Source organism: Penicillium mononematosum (genome assembly GCF_028829835.1).
Source record: "Penicillium mononematosum strain IBT 11891 chromosome Unknown utg000005l:1.0-9366267.0:1.0-9372171.0, whole genome shotgun sequence".
Taxonomy (NCBI): Eukaryota; Fungi; Ascomycota; class Eurotiomycetes; order Eurotiales; family Aspergillaceae; genus Penicillium; species Penicillium mononematosum.
In genome coordinates this window covers 8,547,630-8,571,534 of record NW_026643275.1, presented here as the reverse complement: position 1 = coordinate 8,571,534, position 23,905 = coordinate 8,547,630, and the positions used below count along the sequence as shown (strand labels likewise).

General features: G+C 50.4%; 9 protein-coding genes across 9 annotated transcripts; 6 read left to right on the top strand and 3 right to left on the bottom strand.

The window, feature by feature from the left end:
* Positions 1–1,060: 1,060 nt before the first annotated feature.
* On the top strand, positions 1,061–3,809 carry facB (C6 transcription factor FacB/Cat8; the record flags this gene model as incomplete). The annotated part of the gene is made up of 5 exons (XM_057298257.1): positions 1,061–1,547; positions 1,601–2,550; positions 2,604–3,005; positions 3,043–3,386; positions 3,434–3,809. 5 exons carry the CDS (start codon positions 1,061–1,063, stop codon positions 3,807–3,809), a joined length of 2,559 nt encoding a protein of 852 aa, XP_057146139.1.
* A 1,498-nt stretch (positions 3,810–5,307) lies between these two features.
* Positions 5,308–6,498, top strand: N7519_011483 (SNG1 family protein; the record flags this gene model as incomplete). The annotated part of the gene is made up of 1 exon (XM_057298256.1): positions 5,308–6,498. One exon carries the CDS (start codon positions 5,308–5,310, stop codon positions 6,496–6,498), a length of 1,191 nt encoding a protein of 396 aa, XP_057146138.1.
* Positions 6,499–7,557: 1,059 nt separating this feature from the next.
* Positions 7,558–9,424, top strand: N7519_011482 (sugar porter family MFS transporter; the record flags this gene model as incomplete). The annotated part of the gene is made up of 4 exons (XM_057298255.1): positions 7,558–7,869; positions 7,923–8,179; positions 8,244–8,661; positions 8,717–9,424. 4 exons carry the CDS (start codon positions 7,558–7,560, stop codon positions 9,422–9,424), a joined length of 1,695 nt encoding a protein of 564 aa, XP_057146137.1.
* A 192-nt stretch (positions 9,425–9,616) lies between these two features.
* Positions 9,617–11,840, bottom strand: N7519_011481 (putative phenol 2-monooxygenase; the record flags this gene model as incomplete). Its single annotated transcript, XM_057298254.1, is given in 6 exon segments — positions 9,617–10,172; positions 10,187–10,835; positions 10,895–10,929; positions 10,987–11,477; positions 11,538–11,751; positions 11,800–11,840. 6 exon segments carry the CDS (start codon positions 11,838–11,840, stop codon positions 9,617–9,619), a joined length of 1,986 nt encoding a protein of 661 aa, XP_057146136.1.
* Positions 11,841–13,677: 1,837 nt separating this feature from the next.
* Positions 13,678–16,202, top strand: tktA (transketolase tktA; the record flags this gene model as incomplete). The annotated part of the gene is made up of 8 exons (XM_057298253.1): positions 13,678–13,731; positions 13,863–14,005; positions 14,122–14,206; positions 14,266–14,548; positions 14,610–15,106; positions 15,208–15,972; positions 16,023–16,132; positions 16,184–16,202. 8 exons carry the CDS (start codon positions 13,678–13,680, stop codon positions 16,200–16,202), a joined length of 1,956 nt encoding a protein of 651 aa, XP_057146135.1.
* Positions 16,203–16,327: 125 nt separating this feature from the next.
* N7519_011479 (uncharacterized protein) lies at positions 16,328–17,336 on the bottom strand (the record flags this gene model as incomplete). The annotated part of the gene is made up of 2 exons (XM_057298252.1): positions 16,328–16,450; positions 16,503–17,336. 2 exons carry the CDS (start codon positions 17,334–17,336, stop codon positions 16,328–16,330), a joined length of 957 nt encoding a protein of 318 aa, XP_057146134.1.
* Positions 17,337–18,085: 749 nt separating this feature from the next.
* Positions 18,086–18,551, top strand: N7519_011478 (uncharacterized protein; the record flags this gene model as incomplete). The annotated part of the gene is made up of 2 exons (XM_057298251.1): positions 18,086–18,152; positions 18,211–18,551. The coding sequence occupies 2 exons, from the start codon at positions 18,086–18,088 to the stop codon at positions 18,549–18,551; spliced, it is 408 nt and encodes a 135-aa protein (XP_057146133.1).
* Positions 18,552–18,602: 51 nt separating this feature from the next.
* On the top strand, positions 18,603–19,299 carry N7519_011477 (uncharacterized protein; the record flags this gene model as incomplete). Its single annotated transcript, XM_057298250.1, has 3 exons — positions 18,603–18,611; positions 18,792–19,030; positions 19,053–19,299. The coding sequence occupies 3 exons, from the start codon at positions 18,603–18,605 to the stop codon at positions 19,297–19,299; spliced, it is 495 nt and encodes a 164-aa protein (XP_057146132.1).
* A 346-nt stretch (positions 19,300–19,645) lies between these two features.
* Positions 19,646–22,862, bottom strand: N7519_011476 (uncharacterized protein; the record flags this gene model as incomplete). The annotated part of the gene is made up of 8 exons (XM_057298249.1): positions 19,646–20,282; positions 20,336–20,362; positions 20,412–20,501; positions 20,546–20,616; positions 20,666–20,964; positions 21,016–22,082; positions 22,136–22,665; positions 22,716–22,862. 8 exons carry the CDS (start codon positions 22,860–22,862, stop codon positions 19,646–19,648), a joined length of 2,868 nt encoding a protein of 955 aa, XP_057146131.1.
* Positions 22,863–23,905: the final 1,043 nt, after the last annotated feature.

Sequence of the window (23,905 nt, the reverse complement as noted above, 5' to 3'; positions counted from 1 at the left end):
CGGTTCGCCACTGTATGTAGTGAGGTCTGTATTACTTCACTGTGGATTTAAACCTTCAAGATCCTGGGGATTTCTCGGCTTTGATGATTAGAGTTGAATTTGGACCTTATTTCGGTCATGACTTCAGCAAAACCCCGCGTGCCCAACGACCAGGGTGGTATTTCGTGTACAAAGTACGTACTATACGTCCGGTGTGTTTCAATTATTGGAAGGATCGCGGTGTTACCTTTTTGTCTTAGTGGGAAATTTGAGACGAATTTGACTATGCACAGTGGCCGATCATCGGACCAAAACCTTTGTAATACTAGGCCTTTTTGGCCAACCTGCGTATGTAGTACGGAGTAGGTAGACACGCCCTTGAGAACCGCCGGCGGGAGGAAGTCGGAATCGGCCCAGTTACCGCAACCAGCTTGGATCCGCCTACGCTTGAGGATGTAGCAGGTGTAGCACTCAAAAAGTCTAAGCACTCAACCAGAGCACATGTACCCGAAAAAGGGCGTCATTTTGCCATTGAAGCCAATATACATTCCCATATGATTACTCCGTAGACACTGCCATACCAGTCAAAAGAGTTGTGGAATGTGGAGTGTGGGGACCGGGAGGATCGGGTCCAACAATCAAACAGAAGAAATATCGAGGCCTGTAGGAAAAATCCGGGGCGGGTTTGAGCGGTTCACGGGGAAGGATGTATCGCCCCTCAAAATAGTCAAAATATCGGGTCCAATAACGACTCCAGGCTTAAAGTGGACGGAGTCGGTACGCAATCAATACCAATTACCAACGATACAACGGCGAGTTTATTGGCGCCAGAGGATGGTCAGCAGTCTCCACTTTCAACTGACTCAGCATTGGCGTGACCCCATCTTCCCGAAGTCGCCCCCCCCCATGTTTTTAGGCTTCTTTCTACATACAGCATACTTGTCTTATTCAAACTGGAGATTTCTTCAGTTGAATTGTCTTCGAATCAAGATTCTTATACGGAGTGTTGTGCTTACACTTCTGGCGCCTTCCAAATACAACGAACTTAACACCGGCGGCCCGTGTGCCCCTTCTGCACAACATGCCTGGTATCTTGCCTATGAAAGTGATCAAGGTCGGTGGCACTGGCACAACGAGCCGTATTGCCCAAGCCTGTGACCGATGCCGAAGTAAGAAAATACGCTGTGACGGTGTTCGACCTTGCTGCTCGCAATGTGCCAACGTGGGCTTCGAGTGCCGCACCAGCGACAAATTGAGCCGCCGCGCCTTCCCGCGTGGATATACTGAGTCGCTGGAAGAACGAGTCAGGACTCTAGAATCCGAAGTTAAAGATTTGAAGGACCTGTTAGACGAGAAGGACGAGAAGATCGATGTCTTGTCCCGGATACATTCATTTACGCCGCCGCAACGAGCTGCCTCTGTTCGGTCTCCTTCTGCTTCAGCGACAGCGAAGTCGAGCACTTCGGATTCATCAGATGGCGTGTTTCATGTAGAGCGATCAACGACCCGACCATCCCAGAAGTCGCAGAACCCTTTCATCGGATTTTCTAGCACCCAGGGATTTGCTGGTATGTTATGTGTTTCCCTTTTACAAATGCAAGCAATCAACTTACATGCGCAGATGTCTTTACCAACAAGCTTGTCAGTGATGGTAAATCAGCAACGAAGATACCCACAGGGTCGCTCACGTCCTTGCCCACCTCGGTGGTCCAGGGTGCCCCCAACCAGGCTGTGAAAACGCCACCCCGCTTGGTGTCGGACCAGCTGATCAACATCTTCTTCCAAGAATGGGCGCCGCTGTACCCCGTGGTACATCGTCCAACCATTCTGAAAGCTTACGAACAGTATCTCAACAATACGGAGACTCTTCAGCGCAATCCCCATGTGATGGCACAGTTGAACCTGATTTTTGGTATTGCTGCCCTTTCATCAACGTCGCGAACCAACCAAGACCCGACTTTCTTCGAAGAAAACTGGTCGGCCACGCTTGATTCCTTCTCGAGTGAAACGTCGGTTTCCAGCCTGCAATGCTTTGTTCTTGGTCAGATCTACTGCATAACCAAAGGCGACTACCGCACATTGCTTCGCTACCGTGCTCTTGGTGTGGATATTTGCCATCAACTGGGCATGCATGAAAACCAAGAAAGCTCGGGCAACCCTCTCGAGGACGAGACTCGTAAGAAGGTTTTCTGGTCGCAATATGTGCTTGACCGATTCTGCTCCGCGCTTACTGGACTACCTGTCCTGCTGCGCGAAGAGGATATCGAGACTGAGTATCCGGTTGATGTGGACGATGAGAATGTCACAGAAACAGGGTTTTTGCCGACCCTACCTGGCGAATCCACTCGTATTTCCAGCGCCATCGCTCTCTTTGGAGCTGCAAGGATCTTGAACAAGGCTTTGGACGATCTGTTCCCTTCGAAATCTGGCTACGATGTGTGTGTTTCGAAGATGCGTTCGGTGGCAGGGCAATTGGACGAGTGGCTTAACACACTCCCGCCACACCTTCGTCTCGAGTTTAGTCAGGACAAGCCTAGCACGAACGTCACGAGTAGTCGGTCGCCGCTCCTGGTAAGTCCCAGCATTAATACATTAATGTTTTGGAAATCACTAACCTTCTATAGTCACTTGTGTACTATTTCATTCGATCTTTGATACATCGCCCGGCTGTCTGCTACGCTGACGAGACCCTTCGGTCTGCATCTATCCTGGCGCTGTCCGATTCAGCGAAGCATATTATTCAGATTCTTGAGCTTCTCGAAGAGAGGCGCTTGTGTCTCTCCGTTTGTATCAACAGGAAAGAGCTTATATTCTTTTCCGGGCTTGGTCTCCTTTGGCAAATGCTTGATGTCAAGAATGATAGCAAATTGGCCAAGGATAGCCAGAAGCTACTTGGGACTGTCATGCAATACCTCCAATCGGAGTCGAGTGCGGCCGCTGCTGAATTCGGCACGCTGTCCAACACTCTGGTTTCACTGGATGGTGGACGACACCCGTCAGTGGGCAAGCAGCAGCACCAGGAGATGGTAGCGCCAACACAGAAGCCGAGCAAATCCCCCCAAGAAGCACTTGCAGGCCTTGAAGTCTCGCCTCATCGCCTGCTCCACCCGTGATAAGCAGCCTCCAACCCAACCATCCCCGCAGTCCTCCCGCCGGAACACCATCTCCGGAGCCACACCCCCACTTGTTCCCCAGTCGCTCCGGTCCCCTAGCTGGAGCAGCCTGCCCCTCTCTCAACCTGACCAGCTCCCCGCTCCACTCTACCTCAACGACAAAGGCCACTCCCCCTTGGACCTACCCTCAGACCCCCGCTTATCCGCATCCTTGGGCTACGACCACCCACGTTCCATGTCCTGTTCTACGCCCTCCGATCCCACAGCTAGCGCCATCACAATGGCCGATTGGGAGTATGTTTTGAGCGACATGGACCGCGGGTACTCCAACATATTTACAGGCATCTACGGCGGCAAAGAATGCGGCGAAGACCCGGGCCCGTTCGCCTCGATCGCAGCAGAATACAATCGCAGACCCAACGACGCCTCCTAGTCAATCACCCGCAGAGCGATATCCACGACCTCTCGCCCGAGGCATGGTCCGCCAGTAGTGGCGACTTCGTACATAAGCCAGAACATACCGCGCAGAGCGTTCTGAGCTATTCGAGCGAGAGTATGGGGAGTGCCGAGGAGTCTCTGGCACCATATGCTGATGTTCAGGTCTGTCCTGAGGATATCAAGACCATCGATCCTTTCCATGCTTTTGCTATGCATGGTGAAGGTGAGGTCGATGAGTTTTCTCTGGTCAATGGCTGGGACCGACGCCTGGCCGTCTGATTAATTATGTAGCGCTGAGTGTCTTTTCTTTGTCGGAAGGGATTTGGGTTTTGAAATCGCTTTCCGCTTTTCTATTTTGTTCTCATGATACCTGTGGATGAGGGCGTTTATATGCGTTTATTTTATCTTTGAGTTTTGAGTTCCTCTTCTATTTATTATCTCTCTTTGATCTTGCCTTATGCTTGGAAATATGTTTTGTTTTTATTTGCCATGGCTGTTATGTCTGGCCTGGTATATATTATAGTTATTACGGTGTTTTTTTTTTTTGGATAGGCACTGCCAACCTTGGAAGGATATCGCGTATATACATGTATGAATTTGATGATGATTACAACACTCTTTTGGCGCTAGTTACACGAGGAGTAGATCTCCATGTGGGGATATTCCAACCGGTGCCTTGGCGTGCTCCCTCTCGATATACTTCACAGAAGAAGAGGCGCCTACAAGCATTAGACTACATATGTACTATGTAACGATGGGGGTAGTGGCTTTCCTCTGCCCCCTCCCAGCGTCCCCTTCCCGGATTCGTGCTCATTACTCCCTTTAGGCTAACAATAACACCATATCCAAGTACAAGCTTCGATATGCCCGGGACCGGCATAGTAGCAGTATCACTCCTTGTCTTTCTCCAACTACCTATAACCAGTCGACACGAGTAATTATCCGTTATATCTCTCTACCCAGGTAGCTTATAATTTCAATTGGTATTGCAACTTCTTGATTGCTTTGAAAATGATATATATATATATATATATATATATCCATAAAACGTCTTACTCACAGCTATTGAGTAAATATTAAATCAAATAAGGACGTTGTTGTTGCTGGGATACAAGGTTGCACATAGTCAGTTTACTATGTGTTCCGAACTACGTCACTCGTATGAGGAACACACCTTTAGCGTAGCCGCTACGATGAGCTTAGCCTTACCGTGTGAGACTGGTCCTCCCGTATAATGCGAGATGATTTTCTTTTGCTGGATAAGGTATAAGGTAAAAGGTACGGAGCATCGAGAGCGACCAATTGCAGTTTGATCCGAGCCCTGACCTCGGGAACGGGATGTTGTGCCGCTGACTCAGCGGGAACTTGATCGACCGTCTGGCCAATGTGATTGGTCGACCCCTAAAGTAGCCCCATTGCCCAGAGGTATTGTTATACTTCGGATGGTGCAACCAGTTGGAGTGACCAAGCTAACGTAAATATCCGTGGGTATACAGCGAGCAAACACCACAGGGATCGGCTTCCGAGAATTCCTATAAATGTCACTCTTCAGGGGTACTTCAGTCAACGTCTTCATCCCATCTCCTCGACCCTACATCTCCTAAGATGAAATCTGAATCAAACTCATATCCCAAAATGGGCGCATGGAAGGAGATCAGGCCTCGGCTTTTGCCAGCTGTGATCACCATGGCTCTTCTTCTTCAGATTCTTTTCTTAGGGAACATGTGCTATCTTTATGCAACGCAGTTCCGAAGTACCACCCGTTATCACAACTTCAATGTGCTTTATGTTGACTATGATGGCGGTATTATCGGAAAGTCAGTGTCAGACGCCTACCAACAATTACGAGGAGCTGGATTCCCAACCTTGCTGTCGGAACCTTCCGACAAATATCCCCAACCAGAGGATATTCGAGAAGCCGTATGCCGCGGTGACTACTGGGGGGGCCATTTATACCACCGAGGATGGATCCGTTGGATTGGCGTCGGCGCTGGCAAATGCGTCCAGCCCGCCAAACTCGCTCACGTATATCTGGAACGGGGTGAGATACCCGGTTTTCTCGCAGTCCGCGGTGTACTCCAACATGTTGAAACTGATCGAAACCACACGGTCAACATACTACGCCAACAATGGGACTTCGGTGGCCGCGTCCGCCGACCTCTCTAATCCAGCCACCCTCCAAGCGTTCCTAAACCCCATCCACGCCGAAGAAATCAACATCAAGCACACGGAACAAGGTACAAGGGTCTTTTACAACACAGTATCCATGGTGATGCCTCTCATCCAACAGTTCTTTTTCATGTTGGCCCTGAACGGAATATCAACCAATTTCGACGCATTCACCAAATTGTCCTGGAAAACCAACGGCCTGATTCGCGTCATAGCCTCCATCCTCTACACCTTCACTGGCTCACTGTTGATGACGGGCTATATCTGGGCGTTCAGAGAATCTTGGGGACAACAAGGAAGTCAGTTTGTGCTGACTTGGATCACTATGTGGCTTCTGATGCACATCAATTTCCTGTTTTTCGACATCACGACTGCTTTCGTCCCGATTCAGTTCATGTCGTTTATTGTCTTGACATGGGTCATAATCAATGTTGCCAGCACCATCGCCCCATTTGAGCTGAGTCCTGGGTTCTTCCGTTGGGGTTACGCCCTTCCCTCCCATGAGGCATACGAGGTCCTGATCCAGATCTGGTCGGGTGGCTGCAATAATCGGCTGTACCGTGCACTCCCTATAATGTTCTCATGGTGGATTGTTGGTGTCCTCGTTGCAGTGTATGCGATGCAATATCGTTGCAAAACTGCTGTTGCTGCACAGGAAGCCTTGGATCGCGCAGGCTTGGAAACCCAGTCTGAAAAATATGCGACAACGAATGAGGCGGCGATGCCAGTTGGTAGCTCGCGTCGCGAATTTGATCAAAATGGGGACTCAGCCGAGGCAATTCCTCGTCATATTGCCTGAATAGGGAGATGCTCAAGTGGAAGTTGGCTAGTAATGATGATTAGACTTTGGGGAAACCGGATGGAAACGAGAAGGACAAAAGATATCTTGCTTGGCGGTGGTTTGGCCACCCATGCAGCCGACCCAAGGCGAATAATCTGGAGATGTGCTCTAAGTAAACAAATTGAGAGAAATTCTCCAATCCCGAATTGTACTTTCGGTGAGTGTTCAGGACATGGAAATGTTCGAGACGTTTCTCCCATTTTGCCTGGTAGATGGTACCCGGAGTACCCGATTGAATCGACCATTTCTAGCAAATTTTGTGGCGTCTCCAGGTCAACAGAGCGTCTAGAATCCAGGACTGCAGTTCTATCAGGTCTATAATTGTGTCTCAAGTAGTACGATTCCTGCGGTAATGTTTAGAAATGTCGAAAGCGGTAGTATTCTCTACGGCGCAACATCAAAAGGTGCACTCATGGAAAACACCTCTCTTGACTTTCTGCACTCACTGATATATCTGTCTATCAAGACTATGAGAATTGTACCTCGACAATATATTCTCTTATCCTCTCGAACATTACCATGAGAGTGCGGCCGGTCAATGCCAAGCTTTGCCACCGATTGCATCACTACTTCTCCAGACTCCCATCGCGTGGCTCGCTTCCCCAGAAATATCATTCGTTCCCAGAAAAAAGCGATCACGAGCACCCAGAGGGCCGAGACTTCCGCGCCACAGAAAACCTTTGGGCGTGGAGTCTGGAGTTGGTATGTTGACCAACAGCAACGATGAACCACCCAAACACCCCGTAGCCGAATCGGTGAACGTGCCAAATCCGTTTACTTGCGGGGATGAGAGCAGGCTTGAAGTTCGCATATCTGGGCCCTTGGATCAACGTGTCATCGGTGTCCTCGATCGTATGAGCTCCTGAGAAACTCGCCTTCCGTCACTGCCCCATACTGCCTAGCCTTGGCTTTCTTGGTTAGGACCTGTATAAGAAGGGTTGATCCGGTACAACATGGATCTCCGAAAATTTAGTTGCCAGTAGCAGATATCACAAGCAAGTAGGACTCACTGGCACTATGTTCGATAAGGTCTTCAAAAAGCGTCCACAGGACCTCTATGCAGACACCCAGCCCCCTGGGGAGTCTATTTCCACAAATGGACATGAGAAAGGTCCCGGTGATGTCGTCGACACACCTATTCCACTTCTCACTTGGCGCTCATTCATAATGGGCGTTCTCGTCTCTATGGGCGGTTTTCTTTTCGGTTACGACACTGGTCAAATCTCTGGCTTCTTGGAAATGGACAACTTCCTTAAGCGCTATGGTCAACTTCAATCGGATGGGACATATCATTTCAGTCATGTCCGTTCGGGTCTCATTGTTGCCTTGGTAAGCGGCGTGCTCTTTACCATTTCTTGCTCATACCTAACACATCCCTATAGCTGTCGATTGGTACTTTGATGGGGGCTTTAGTCGCAGCACCCATCGCTGACCGTATCGGACGAAAATGGTGTATCAGTTGGTGGTCTCTTATGGTGTGCATTGGGATCACCATCCAGATGTCCGCGCCTTTTGGCAAGTGGTACCAGGTCGCCGTGGGGCGTTGGGTTGCCGGGCTTGGAGTCGGTGCAATCTCTCTACTGGTACCTATGTATCAAGCCGAATCAGGACCGAGGCATATTCGAGGATCGCTGATTAGGTACGTTGCTGGCCGGGCCTGGGGCCTTCACAGGTGTTAATTATCGCGTACTAACTCTTCTCAGTACATATCAGCTGTTCATCACACTTGGGATCTTCGTTGCCAACTGTATCAATTTCGGAACCGAAGGTCGCCCCGACCCCGGTTCATGGCGTATCCCGATGGGTGTCACCTATATTTGGGCCGCAATTCTTGGTCTTGGTATGATGTTCTTCCCTGAAAGTCCACGCTACGACTACCGTCACGGCAAGGTGGATAAAGCTATGGACACTCTTTCCAAAGTCTACGGTGTCCCTCGTAACCACCGTGCTCTCCACATCGAGTTCGATGAAATCAAAGAGAAATACGAGGAAGAGAAGCGCAACGGGAAAGTTACCTGGATGCAGATGTTCCGTGCTCCGACGATGGCCTACCGGATTGCTGTTGGCGTCGCCCTGCAAGCTCTCCAACAGCTGACAGGTGCTAATTACTTCTTCTATTATGTGAGTTATGAGATCATTAACACAGAGGAAGAAGAACCAAACTAACACCTCCTAGGGAACAACTATCTTCCAAGGTGCTGGAATCGAGAATAGTTATGTCACGCAGATGATTCTAGGAGCCGTCAACTTCGGAACGACATTCCTTGGTCTCTACCTGATTGAGCACTGGGGCCGACGCCGTTCTCTTATAACCGGTGCGCTATGGATGTTCGTCTGCTTCATGATTTTTGCCTCGGTGGGCCATTTCTCCCTGGATCACGAGTTCCCAGAGAGAACTAAGACTGCCGGTGTGATTATGGTGGTCTTTGCCTGCCTGTTCATTCTTGGCTTTGCCAGTACCTGGGGTCCCATGGTGTGGACGATCATCGCCGAGTTGTATCCTTCGCAATATCGTGCGCAAGCCATGTCTCTGGCGACTGCATCGAACTGGCTCTGGAACTTCCTCCTTGCCTTCTTCACTCCCTTTATTACCGGTGCCATCGACTTCCGCTTCGGCTATGTCTTCGCTGGATGTCTTTTCCTTGCCGCGGGTCTGGTCTACTTCGCCGTTATGGAGGGACAGGGCCGTACTCTGGAGGAGATTGACACTATGTACCGCCTGAAGGTGAAGCCGTGGAAAAGCTCGAAGTTCGTGTTCCCTGCTAGTCCAGAAGTCATCCGTGGCTCGCTTGATAAAGGGGATGCGCCTAGGTCGTCTCATGTTGCCGATCCTACTACTGAGCTACGAGAAGATGGGTCATCGGTGCCTGAGGCTCGCGTGTAAGCATGAAGAGGATTGTGGAGTTACGAGAGGTTTTGTGAGATTATAGTTGTGCATGTACCAATAGCCTTCCTTGTTTTTCTTTTAGCACATAATTGTTTATTCAACCGACAGGCTACTTCGAAGCGTATCACTTGCACCAATTCATATTTAGAAGTCGACCTATCGTATTCCCATTGTCTTGTGTGGTATTCCCTAGACGACTGAGTGAACCCCGTTTGTCGGCGACTTCTTCACAAGAATTCCATCCAAGTACTGCGTCAATTCCTCCACATCCCCAAGTTCACCCACCCATCCGATATATTGATCCGGGCGAACGACCACCAGCGCCCCAAGGACTCGGTCAACACCCCATTTCTCATATGCTGTTCCATCGCAATAACGATCAAAGATGCAAGCATCATCGCACCAAATCTTGTCATATGCCCATCCTTTCACCGGGTCGAATGGACGCAGAACCTCGGGGAAATCAAATAATTCTACCTCTTTCCACGGCGAAGCATGAATGGTGAGTACATCAACAGGACTCTTGAACCGACCTGGAATCTCCAAGTAGCGACTCAGGGGTGTATTGCTCGACCCAGACTGTCCAGCCAAAACCCGAGCCATGGTCTCAAGGCGTTGTTTCTGCATTGGGTTTCGTATATCACCAGCTAAGACTAGAATGCGGAAGGGCCCATCGCTTTCCAAGACTCTTGTTGTCCATAGTGCCCCGCCATCAGCCTGATTGCGGAGCTTCACCGGCCGGACTCTCTCCCAGGAAACATGTGCTGTGCAAAGGCAAATTCAGCATTGTCTTCGGCCTTCCGAACAAGACTGCTCGCGGGGTAAAAGACTTTCCAACCGTCAGCGAAGTCCTCAAACCTCCCTCCAATAAGGGCAATCTCCGAAGCTTTCGTATCCCCCACTCCAGGTTTCCGATCAGTAAACATAGGCGACCAATGGCGATCAAAGTCAAGCAACATCTCCGCAAGCGGATGTCTCTCCGAAGCATAAGTCTCAAGAACCTCAGGCTTGAGCGTACCCGCCACAGCAAGTGCAATCTTCCATCCAACATTGAACCCATCCTGCATACTCATGTTCATCCCGAGCCCCATCTTAGGTGAGTGCGTGTGCACCGCATCACCAGCAAGGAAGATGCGGTTGTCCTTCGTGGATTGTGCGGCAATCCGCTGCCCGACTTGGTACACCGTCCACCAGCTACATTCCTTGAAGTCGAAGATGAAGGGGGCAAGGATGGCTTGCACGCGCGAGCGGATTAACTCCCGCGTGATTTTCGAACGATCGAATCGGTCAGTTGCTCCCGCTTCGCAGGTTTGCACAGGGACGTAGAAGCGGACTAAGCCGCGCTCCCGTGGGATCACGAGGATCGTGCCTGCGGCGTTGTTGACGACGCTTACGCGGCGGATGTCCGCTGGATTTTATTCAGTGAGTGTCATTGGGAGCACAGCGTTCAAAGTGGGTAGTACTTACGGAAGTCGGTAAGGGGTATCACGTCTATCACGCCCCTGTATATGTGGTCGTATTAGCTTTTGTGGCGCGGGTCTATATTGAGTACCACTAACCATATATGGTCCGTGTTAGACCCTTCCACGGGGATGTTCAGCTGTTTTCTCGTCCAGCTGTGGGCACCATCACACCCGATCAGATACTTGGCTTTGATAGTCTCGACCTGAGTCCTCTGCGGCCTTTTGCGAGGGGCTAGATCGGCCCAGTCATCAGGAAGCAAGTCACTGTGGTTCACGACGTTGCCAGCAGCTTGGGGGCCATTTTCAATTTCCTGTCCGCACGGCGGATTCGAATCATCCTCTCCGAGGACCCGGACCTTGACAGTGATAAGATACGAGTTGGGATCATTACTCAATTCCTCATCATATTCCAAAGAGTCGGCGATCACGCTCCGTTCCACATCGAGATCGGAGTGCTCCCGGATACTATCAAGAATAAACCGCTCGATGCGTCCCTGGTTCAAACGTGTATTGTGAAAAGGTGACTCGTCGACTCTGAAGATGTCAATCTGAGCCTGTCGGATGATATTTCCCTGCGGACCGGGGACCTATTTGTTCGTGGCGTTGTCAGGCAAGCCCTAATTTCGGTGGAAAACAAGGTGACACACCCAAATGTTCGCCTCGGTGGAGATAGATCCCTCCTGTATAACACGGTGTTGGAAACCCATGCTGTCGAATAACTCTAGGGTACGTGCACGAAGCCCGTCTGCGTGGCCTAGGAAGACCTTCGTGTCACGATTGTCGATAATGCGTGCATTGACTCCATAGCGAGCCATCCAGTACGCGGCCATCAGGCCGGATGGCCCAGCACCGATGATGAGACTGTGAAATGGTGTTAGACTATGTTTGGTCAAGGTATTGAGGACTTACACATCAGTTTGGGACTGAGTAAACTTCTCTTCTGTGTCCATGATGTGAAACAATATATCTCGATATATCTGAGCAGACTCTAAATGATAACCTGTGGATAGAAATATGGACGCCGGTCTTTGATACAGATATCCTTTATATAAAATAATATGGACATAGTGCGCTACAAGGTCCTAAAACGAAGGGGCCAGCCCATGTAAGCTGACTGAAGTCACAGGTACCGAGGGGTTGGAGGAACCCAAAATCGTGTCTAGTTCAAGGGCCCTCCGTGTTAATTTGTACGCTCATTTCTCTTTAAGCTTGATAGACAACGACGCTTATCACGAATTCCAATCAGGACGCTTCGATATCCAGGCCATATCAGTCAGCTTCCCTAGGTTCCTTCATGTTGTGACATGGAGTTGCTCCAGCTGAGTAGGCTAACTTTTCATGTAGGCATGTAGTGCAAGCTGGCATGACTACCATGTTGCTCAACCTGAGCTTGTGCGATTGAATTTGAGGCGGGGGATTCTGACCGAAGTTCGCTCTTACACGTCGGAGCTGAGGTTCCGGGGGTGGCGATTGCATCGTGAAGGGGCTTTGAACATTTATTCATATTATGGACGAAGAAAGCAATGCTAATGTTTCGATGCAAGTATTGTCTTCAGGATTTCATATTGGACTGGGAACTTCTCATCTTTGTCATGAGTGACTATGACTTCCTAGGGAAGCACAGCAAGGGTCTAGGTTGTATGCGTGCTTGAAGGGGAGATTGGACGAAGACAGATCAATAGCAGGCAAGCATAGCTCGACGTCCTTCATATACAGACATCTCATATTTTAGCCAGAAACCACAATGGTTATAGTATCACATCGTTAAATGTATAGTTCAAATATACTTTGCACGTGACTCGATCATATCTCTCGCGCTACTCTCCTTTAGGCACACCGGGATGTCGATGGGATTACCCAACGTTCCAGCAGCGACATTCACTTTCCCTGTGGGGGTTGTGTTAGAAATTCTTTGGAATTGCTATTCCACTTATATTCACAGATTCACATCGTCATTGGTGTTTCGATCTTTCTTCGGATTGGCCTGATTAGGGAATCCGATGCACGGCCACGTTTACAAGCTGAGTTGTCAAGGAGCTGTCAAGAAGCCTTGGAAGGCATCAATTCCATCCAAGCTGCTTTTTTTCTGCTGAACAGCTGACCATCGGCACGGTTATTGAGGAACCATCGATGGGAATTCGGCTAATTTCACTCCGTAGAAAGGTCGGTTGAGAGTCGGAGCAGCGTCCTCCGGGCGGCTCCCGGTGTATACTAAAAGAACGTGTGGATGTCAACCCGGAACAGTGTCGGAAAATGCGGGCCAGGGCACAACGGAAGAAACGGCTATTGATGCATTTTGAGAAATACAGGTACAGAGGTAAGTAGGGTTAACAAGTGTGATATCCATTAGTATAACAGCGTAGCTTCATACGGAGTACATGGACATATGTAGACTTGTATAGTTGCAGGAGCCCGAGCCCCGGGGCCCTCTGGCTGATGACTCAGCCCATGATGCAATGAATAAGTAAATATACAAGTACGGAGTATAGAAAGGGCAATTGAATTGTTTTAGCCTGTATGATATAGAGATACTCCCGTAAATAGGTTTCCTTCAATACTAATTTCTTACTTTCTCTGTTAAATGTCCCTGTAAGCTAGTCAGTTTGAGCTGCAAGCCACTAAGTCCGCCACCCCACCCGACATCATACCCCCACCAACAAATACGTTCCCCTCCCTCTTCTCTTCTTCTCTCATCCATCTTCCCTCCAAACCATTCCCTTCACTCACAAATGTACGTATCTAGACTTCCTCTGGTTTTCTTCTCTAACGGTATTAGAATCCGCCATCATGGGTTACACTGATCTGGACCAGTTGGCTATCAACACCATCCGTGTTCTCGCGGTACGTTGACCTCTTCCCGGCGAATCACCCTCCCTTTCATGCGTTCAATTGGACCTAGATTTGGCTCTTTAATCTCAGATGGAGTTTCCATGCGTACATTCTGAGAAATTTGACTGACATTTCGCTATCAGGTTGATGCCACCTCCAAGGCTAACTCCGGTCACCCCGGTGCCCCTATGGGTATGGCCCCCGTGGCCCACGTTCTGTTCAACAAGTTCATGAACTTCAACCCCAAGAACCCTGACTGGGCCAACCGTGATCGTTTCGTTCTCTCGTATGTACTTTCTCTCCCCTCATCCAAAATCAAGTTGGATATGGCTTGGAACAGCCTTTCAACCCGAAAAGGAAACGACCGTGTCTTTAGAATGCCCGCTGACCTCAATTGGATAGCAACGGACACGGCTGCATGCTCCAGTATGCTCTGCTTCACCTCTTCGGATACGAGCTGTCAATGGATGACCTGAAGAACTTCCGTGTAAGTTCCTCTGAACTATATACAGCAGCCTTGTGCTGATTTTAGTAGCAACTCGACAGCCCCACCCCGGCCACCCCGAGGCTCACGACACCCCCGGTGTTGAGGTCACCACTGGTCCTCTTGGCCAGGGTTTCGCCAACGCTGTTGGTCTCGCCATGGCTCAGGCTCACTCCGGTGGTGTCTACAACAAGCCCGGCTTCGAGCTTTTCAACAACTACACCTACATGTTCTTCGGTGATGGTTGCGCTATGGAGGGTATTGCCAGCGAGGCTGCCTCTATGGCCGGTCACCTTAAGCTTGGCAACCTGATTGCCATCTACGATGACAACCACATCTCCATTGGTAAGATCGACTGTACTATCTCTCAACATAGGTATGAAATGCTGACAGGTTATCACAACAGACGGTGACACCAAGTGTGCCTTCACTGAGGATGTCATGAAGCGCTTCGAGGCTTACGGCTGGCACACCGAGTGGGTCAAGGATGGCGACAACGACCTCGCGGGTATCGAGGCTGCCATCCGCAAGTGTCAGCAGGTTACTGACAAGCCCTCCGTCATCAAGCTGACCACCACTATTGGTTTCGGCTCCAAGCTTGCCGGTACCGGTGGTGTCCACGGCAACCCCCTCAAGGCCGACGATGCCCAGAGTGTTAAGAAGCTCTTCGGCTTCAACCCCGAGGAGAGCTTCGCTGTTCCCCAGCAGGTTTACGATATGTACCACCAGCACGCCGCTGAGGGTGCCGCCAAGGAGCAGGAGTGGAACCAGCTCTTCCAGAAGTACCAGGCTGAGCACAAGACCGAGGGTGCTGACCTCGCTCGCCGTCTTCCGGCAAGCTGCCCGAGGGCTGGGAGAAGAAGCTCCCCGTCTACAAGCCCACTGATGCTGCCATCGCTTCCCGTAAGCTCTCCGAGGCCTGTCTCGAGGCCATTCACGACGTCCTTCCCGAACTGGTTTCTGGTTCCGCCGATCTGACTGGCTCTAACAACACCCGCTGGAAGAACGCCGTTGACTTCCAGCCCCCTGACCTTGGCATTGGCGAGTGGGCCGGTCGCTACATCCGCTACGGTGTGCGTGAGCACGCCATGGCTGCCGTCATGAACGGTCTCGCTGCCTACGGCACCATCATCCCCGCCGGTGGTACTTTCCTGAACTTCGTCTCATACGCCGCCGGTGCCCTCCGCCTGTCGGCCCTGTCCCGCGTCCGTGTCATCCACATCGCTACCCACGACTCCATCGGTCTGGGTGAGGACGGCCCCACTCACCAGCCTATTGAGACTCTGGCTCACTTCCGTGCCCTCCCCAACTGCATGGTCTGGCGTCCCGCTGATGGCAACGAGACCAGCGCTGCCTACTACTCCGCCATCACCTCCAAGCACACTCCTACCGTCATGGCTCTCACCCGCCAGAACCTGCCCCAACTTGAGCTCTCCACCATTGAGAGCGCCCTGAAGGGTGGCTACGTCGCTGTCGACACCCCTAACGCTGCCGTCACCATCGTCTCCACTGGTTCTGAGGTCAGCATCGCCATTGACGCTGCTACCTACCTCCAGGAGAAGCACGGTGTCGCCGCCCGTGTTGTGTCCATTCCTTGCTTCGAGGTCTTCGATGCTCAGTCCAAGGAGTACCGTCTCCAGGTCCTGCCCGATGGCATTCCCGTGCTGTCCGTCGAGGCCTGCTCCACTATGGGTTGGGAGCGCTACTCGCACGAGCAGTTCGGTCTCAACCGCTTCGGTGCTTCCGGTCCCTACAAGCAGGTGTACGCCGTAAGTTATCGCTACTCATGTTCCCATTACCCTTTACTAATTATTCGCAGAAATTTGAGTTCACCCCCGAGGGCATCAGCAAGCGTGCTCTTGCCACCATCGACTTCTACAAGGGCGTCCCCGTGCGCTCGCCCATTAACCGTGCTTTCCAGCAGATCCTGTAAGGGACGGAACGAATATGACGTAACAAAATGTTTTGGTTTTTTAATAGGGGAGCTATGGCCCTCTAGATATACAAGAATGCGAATAGAGCACTCTATTGTTCACTTCTCCAGTAACCCTAAAGCGTACCTACCCAGGTAGGTATCATGCCCGTAGATTACATATCCTCTACCTACCTAGGTAACAAATTCGATCACAACTCACCCCATTTCTTCTTCTGCAACTCCACAACATCCCTCAACATCTCCTCTTTCTTCTTCCTCGTCTCAGGTGTATAAGGCCCATAGGCATCTTCAGTCTGCTTAACAACCATGTCCTTCCATGTTTGTTCGCCCTGAATATCAATCTGACCCAACTCCCCCCCACACATCCTGAATTGTCGGCGTAAGCTTCTGCAAAAACGCCCCAATCCCACCTTCCCCACCACCAGCATGATAACTCTCAAACACACCACTACCAGCCCACCGCGGCCCCAAGCTAGCCGTAACAAGGGAATCCAAATCCTTCGCCGAAACAACCCCCTCACCAACAAGATAACACGCCTCCCTCAGCAGTGCAAAAGCAAGTCTATTCCCCACAAACCCGGGAATCTCCTTGTGCAACGTGATAGGCCGGTAATGCTGCGAAGCCGACTGACCCCCACCCGAAACTCCGGGACCAGGCACATCGCCGAAATACTTCCTCACGAACTCAATCCTCTCAGGGTTAGTCTCAGGCCCAGGCACGACTTCAATAAGCGGCATCAGATGCGGCGGGTTGAACGGGTGCGCAACGAGCAAACGCTCAGCAACACGGTCCGCAGCCTCACACCCGGATGCTTGCACTGAGGCAGAAATTCCAGATGAACTACTCCACAAGTGGACATCCGGCCCAGCGAGACTGGCAACTTCCTTCCAGAGAGCTTGTTTTGAGGCTGTGACTTCCGGGCTCTGTTCTTGGATGATTGTTGCGTTTTGGATGGCGTCCGCGACGGTGGTGGCGAGTTTTAGACGGGATGTGCGGAGCAGGTCGTCGATTAGAGTGGTTGATTCGGGACAATCGAGGAGGGAGGGGAGGGTGCTCCGGATCTGGGATTCGTAGTTGGGTCGTGGGTCGTAGACTTTTATGCTGGTGTCTGGGCGTCGGAGGTGCATTGCTAGCATTGAGAGGCCAATTGTGCCTAGGCCCAGTAGGGCGATTCGGTGGGGATATTCTGTAGCCATGGCTTTTGATTTTGGGGTGTTTGGGTTATTCAGGGTGTCAGCAGAGGGAGAAAGATAAGAATAGAGAGGTGTGTATAGACCTCATGCTCTCGGAGATGTTCGCCGATTAGTGGGGAAGCGCGGGGAGCGGGCTAGAGCTCTGGGGATTGGATGTCTTATATGACTGCACTATGCAATATGCCTGTAGGAACTTGGACATAGCCCTGATTATATCACATTTCCGTGTATAGTTTATTATTCTTTATACCATCTTCATGTACATCTGAAAGGCATCCGAAAAGACATCTGAAGATATGTACTTGGGTCAAACTATACTCGACTGATCAAAACAACTTCAATTTACTCTGATCCTATAGAATATATAGAGATCGACTAGAATCTAAAGGAGCTATCACTTTCGAGGTAACTAGGTAGGAGCCAAACCCATACTAAAATCAAGGGAAGGTACGTGATCTGCGTGTCTGCCTCTGGGGTATATAAATGCACCCACTTCTCCTTGCCCTCCAGATCATTTGTTCCTCATACATCCCACCTGGGCACCTGGGCAAAATGGCATCAAAGAACATTTGAATCATGAACCACCCCGGTGTGTTTGCTATCATTGCAACCCTCGGCTACGCTGTCTGGTCAAAACGGTATGTGCAGCTTGCTATATTCTATCATATTTGTCCATCGTGCTAAGAGATATAGTCACGATGCCAGATAACTAAAGAAGAGCTACCCCCCACAAAGAGCCCTCATAGAGGGCTATGCACAGCAGCTCAGAGAATGGGAGAAATGTGAGCTCCGCAAGAAATGTGAGCAACTCCGAAGCTAGTATGAGCAGTATAGGAATCCGGAAAGACCTATACTAACCAAGAATATCTGGCTCCAGGGCGGAATATTGCGGGCCTCGCCGCAGACCGTGCTGCCGCCGTCGAAGCTGCCGCAAAGGAAGATAAAGAGGAGGGCAAAGGGAAAAAGAGGCTCCCATCAGAGCACCCCCTCATCCTCATCATCCTCTTTCTCATCTCTTTCTCATCCTCCTCCTCCCCGCCCCTCCGAATCACCCCAAGCTGTGGATCTTACTCGAGGGGACCGACTAATGCAGGGGCACAACGGCCACGAAGCCCACCGGAAACAACCTTCCGGCGCAGTTTGCTGCTGCACCGCCTGGATACAGACTCCCGCCACAGGCTGGCACTGAGCCAATCTCACACATCATTGATTCGTTGATTCGTTGAAGGATGCGCTAAAGGGTGAGAGTGAAGGGGGGATAAAGGTGCCATGGTTAGGGTAGCACAATAACTACCCAGGCCACGGCACCAGCAAGAGGAGGAATTTGTTTGCGATAATGATCAGCCACCTATGCCGGAACCAGCCATTCGCTCATCCTTTTTCTCAGGACGACACCCTTTGTCGCTCATGGCACCTAGAGCAGCTGCTGTCGTGTTTGCCTGCCTTGTTTTGTTTTAGGAGATGGTGATCCGATTCTTGCGGGAAGAGGTCCATCGAATACTTGAGGAAGAGAAACTCGCCGAGCTGAAAAAGTTCCTCGATAAGGAGGAAATTCCTATGGGAAAACTTCTAAGAGAAGTTTGGGACTGCCTCGGCAATTGGAAGAACAACTTGCAGGGGCAGGTAATAACGAGGAAGCTCGGCCTCTTGACAAAGGTCGAATGGGGCGCCAAGCACAAAAAGCCTCGTTTTCCGCCGTGGGTTTATCTTATGATAAAGTTCTTACCCACTAGGACGCGTGGCGTACTATGGCGTATGGGTTTCACACAGAATGGTGATGTCCGGCAGAGCGCATCGACGTTGGTCGTGCTGTGGTGGCCTGGGCATATGGTATCCCCTGGGTCGCCGTGTCCCGGGCAGGAACCAGCTGGCCACTTATAGTGTCAGACAGGAGAGGTTCGAGAAGGAGTTCAAGCAGGTCTCGAACTTAGTCGATAAGATTACAAAGGTCGTTCTCAAGGAGTAGGATATGTATTTTCATATTTTCATAGTCTTATTACTTGCGGCCATTCTATTTGTAGCTTGATGCCCAGTCTATGGCAGCCTTAATAGGCCAAATATTCAATACACCACTTTCCATTACCCTACTGTTTCGAGTCAAGTGCACATCGAATAGTCTAATAGTCTCAGGGCGTGCAGAATTCAGCTCGCATGTCACGGCACAAAGAACAATAGAACCCGCAGCAAATGGGGAGTGGAAGAGTAAATGAGATCTACATCTCGTATCGAGTGGAGAGAAAAGGGGTACTATTGAAATTCAGAACTTGAGCAACGAGACTGAATATAATATTTATTGTCTATGTATGCCCGTCTCACATAGATCCATTTTCCAAGTCCGCAAATGCAAGCCCTGTGACTTGATCGAGTTCCATAAGCTCGTCAGCAACGGGTAAAGATTGCCCAAAGATATTGTCCCATTCGCCCCAGTCAAAATTGAGGCTCGGGTCCATCATGAAAGGGACAGAATTCTCACGGGTGGGAGGTATATTTGGACCGGTTGTGTCCACGAAGTTCACCGGAGGAGGGTTAATGAGGGATTGTTGAGTCGGCATAGGAGCAGCGGAGGAATGAGCAAAAGGTAAATCGGGAGCAAATGCTGTGTCGCATGCACCAACAGCGGCGCTAGTAGTAGGTGCGGTCACGGTTGCGGATGCCATGGAATTGAAGCAAGGTGCATTTACAAAATCAGATGTGGTTGACCAATCTTGTCCTGTCCGAGGCATTTGTGGATTCAGACCGGCTTTCTGCCAGGCCTTTTGGCGCAGACGACGGATCATACCCCAGGCCTCACGGCCTCCATTCCTCAACGGACGTTGTGTGAAGATGTCGTCTCCGCCACTTACGACGCCCCCATCTGGTCCAGAGAGCGACAAGATTTGATCGACAAATCCGCGTGATACGGAGGCTTCGGGGCTATATGGTCGTTCGTACAAGTCGATAAGGATAATCCTAGATCTAGTTAGCATGGCCACTAACTCAACTAGCTCGGGCTTTCAACATACATCATCGCATGCATGGGCTGGTGATTCCTTGGCGACAATTAGTCAAAATTCGTATTTGAACAATCGGAATGCTTACCCAGGCCAGCCCCATTGAAAAGGCTGAAAGTCAGGATCCGTCGCCAATCGAATAAACTTCTCCATGAATGCGTGGGAATGCCGTATCGCACTGTTCCAATTAGATCCAGTCGCTCAATGAGTCGCGACACTTACCTTTGGCGTGCTATGGGCCAGATTCGACTTCGAGGATTCCTTAGGAACGGTTGGTATGCAACACAAAATGCCTACATTTATGTTAGCACCGAATGGGATTTCTGCATAAAAAAGGTCGACCTTATCAATGAACAATGACAAAATAATCCTGGCCCATTTATGAAATGCGACGAGGACTACTGAATGATATTGCTCCGGGCAGCCGGATGGACCTTCCATGGGAAGTTCCGCTGCGATGGAATGAATAGCTCGCTTTGGATATGGTGTTGGCTTTTCAGTTGCCGTTGTCTCCGGAATTCGGCTTATGATGGAGTTGAGTTTGACTTGAAGATCGTGAAGGACAGAGCGGAGCTCCACCATATCCCCCCTCGTTAGAGGTTTCGTTCCAAGCTGAATCTTTAGTATTCTACGAACAGACTCTGCGAACAGGTCAGCCAACGCGCCTAAGATCTAAGGGCAAGATTACTTACGGGCCATGATGCATTTCGCCTTTGCGGACAAATAATACACATTCACCATCGATGGCCCACCACAAACCGTCGGGTCGTCTGGATTATCAGGGGGCCGCTGACCGTGGGCAACCAATTGTTCATACTGATTGGCTTCCGTAGTACCCAATAAGGTGTCCTTGACCTCGCTCGTCTCACGAACATCCCAGTAGGTTGTATCGGTAAGCAATGGGGGAAGCCCACTAGACATCGCGATAACGGCATCCATATGCATGATATGCCACCATAATCGCCGTCGAAACTCTGCCTCCCATGGGTCGATATTAAAATGAGCAGGGTCACGATGTAACCCCAAGGTCTGCGCCACTCTCACTGCTAAACTAACAAACAAACTACTTGCCAAAGGTTCTTCTTCTCTCGACAAAATTGTCTGCGCAACCAGATAGGCAGCCAGACCGTGAAGTGTGACGCTGTGGGGAAACGAAATCTTGGCTAACCAAGAAGTGACCTCCTCGCTATACTTTGTCGAGAGAACAGCTCGTGACGAAGTATTGAACTCCGTTTCCATCGTCCCCATGGAAATCGTGACTGAGCCTCCAAACCATATCGCATATAGGAGTGGAATGAACGAAGGACTAGGGCATGGCTCACCCGCGTAACTTTTGCAGTCGTACCAGTCCCAAAAGTCATTATAGAGCTTCAAGATCATCGGAGGGTGAATAATAGGACTCAGTGAGTGGACACCAGACATGAATCCCTTGTAGAGAATATCACTCTGCCATTTTGTCGGAACATGCTCAAGCATATATGGCTCGACCGATTTATCATTCGGTGATAAATAACCGGATGGGATGCAAACAGCTTTCTGGATGGGTTCTGAGAAGCCGAGCGGAAAGGGGGAGCGCGTGGTTTGGCTGGTGGTTTGGCTACTTATCGATCCTTTCCGTTGTCTTCGCTTGCTAGAAATGGAATCGGTTGCGGTATCACTACCTGCTGCTAAATCATGCGACTGATCCTGGTTTCCGAGCAGTTGATTGAGCTCCTCCATTTCATGGGAAATATAAGCCCAATATGTCGTTCCAACGTATCTAAACCCAAAGTCAGACACCCAAATGCACTAGCCTAGTAAATGGATACTGACCTTGACCTCCCGCCATCCCCCAGGGACATGTGGCCCAAGTTTGAAGTTTCCATTGGATCGACCAGATCCGTAGTCTGGCCGTTTGGGATGGGAAACTCATCGCTGCTACAATCAGCAGCAGCGCTGAACGGACTAGCAGGTCGCCCGACAGTCGATTTGCTCTGAATATTGCCGTCTCCCATTTGCGTCGGTTCCACGCCAGGGCCTAATGCAGCCGCTTGCATCTCCGTCGATTCGTGAGCCTGGTTATCCTTTCGTAGCCGCTCAACGAGCGATACAAGTTGAGCCAGATGGGCTTCAACTGCGCTTAAATCTGTTTTCTGGCCATTCAACAACGATGCCTGCTTCGAATGGCTATAGGTCGGGAGGGTTCCATCTGTATTTTCCTCCAAGGAGTGTTGGATCTGTCTCCGCCGTTTTGTTCCATTCGCCCGGCGGGAACGGCTGGTTCGCGCGTCAAGTTGCTGTAGGTCCGCATCGTAGGCGCACTCGGCACTGTTTTTCGCGCAGTTTCCGCATACTGGAAGTGTCTAAAAGGAAATGTTCAGTTCAAGCAACTTGCTCCGAGGCCAAGGAAGACCACCTTGTCGCATTTCACTTTGCGCCGACGACATGTCATACAGCTATATATCACACGTTTCCGGGTAATCTGCGCGTTTCCTGTCGCCGAAGGCGACCTTCGCGGTTGGGTGGTGCTAGACGGGTTGGAGGGCCCCGCAGGCTGCATGTTCGGCGTGCTTTGTTTGCCAATTTACCTGCGTCTTTCCATTCATCCAATCCATTGACCAAGTAGAAGTGACATGCGCAAACAATCCAAGAGTTCGGGTGTGTGAAACAATCCAACCTGCAGGTATCCGGGAATTTGCGTACTCCGCCCCGCAAAGTTCAATGTATTTGCGGGAACTCTTGGCACTCTGACGTCGGGTGCCCGGTCCAGATGGATTACACAGCACTGCTAACCGACCTCGGGGCTTGTTTAACTACGTAACATGCCACCAATTCACTCTAAAAGGTCAAGAAATTGTATAGGAAGAGGACAAGTTTTTGCTAGTAACTGTGACTATCCACAAGCAAGAGCTCCTCCCAATTCGTTTTGTCTGATTCCGTACCATACACTGCACTTGCAGATCGACTTCATGGCCACACTACTCGATTTGACACGCCAATTGTCATAAATAGGCAGTCTATATCACCTCCAGAATGGATTGCAATCATATATTAACGTGGAGTGTCGCCTTGGCCGATCTTCTATTCGCGAAGCGTGGTTCTAGGGACTGACCCTTACCCCAATGCCTTCTCAGTCAATTTCAAGACTAGAAAATCGGAATTCACCAGCCACAAGACGAGACCCCCGTTCTATGAACGCGGCATGTTTGTTGTCGTCGGTCTCTCCAGATCCGGCAGAGCCCGAACCGTCCCAAAGCTCTCGGCGGAAAGACGTCGCTTAGCCAACCCCTCCCGTTCCAAAGGACCAGGTCCAATGGGCAGTCTTTTATTCTCTATCCCACCTAGTAGATATCGGGTTTGTAGCCAGGGGAGATGATAAATCTGGCCGCCGTTCCTGTTGATCGAGTATAGAGTTGCGTTAGGATGATTGGTGCCTTATGTAAGAATAGAGATCATAGGTCGGACGTGCCCATCCTTCTAGCATGTCGCCGACGACATTAGCAATATTAGCTCGGGGATGTACCGACCGATGCCCTCTGATGCTCTCTAGTGAAGTAGACTGTGGGTTGTTTAAGGTATAGCAAGGCTGTTACCGTGGTTCCT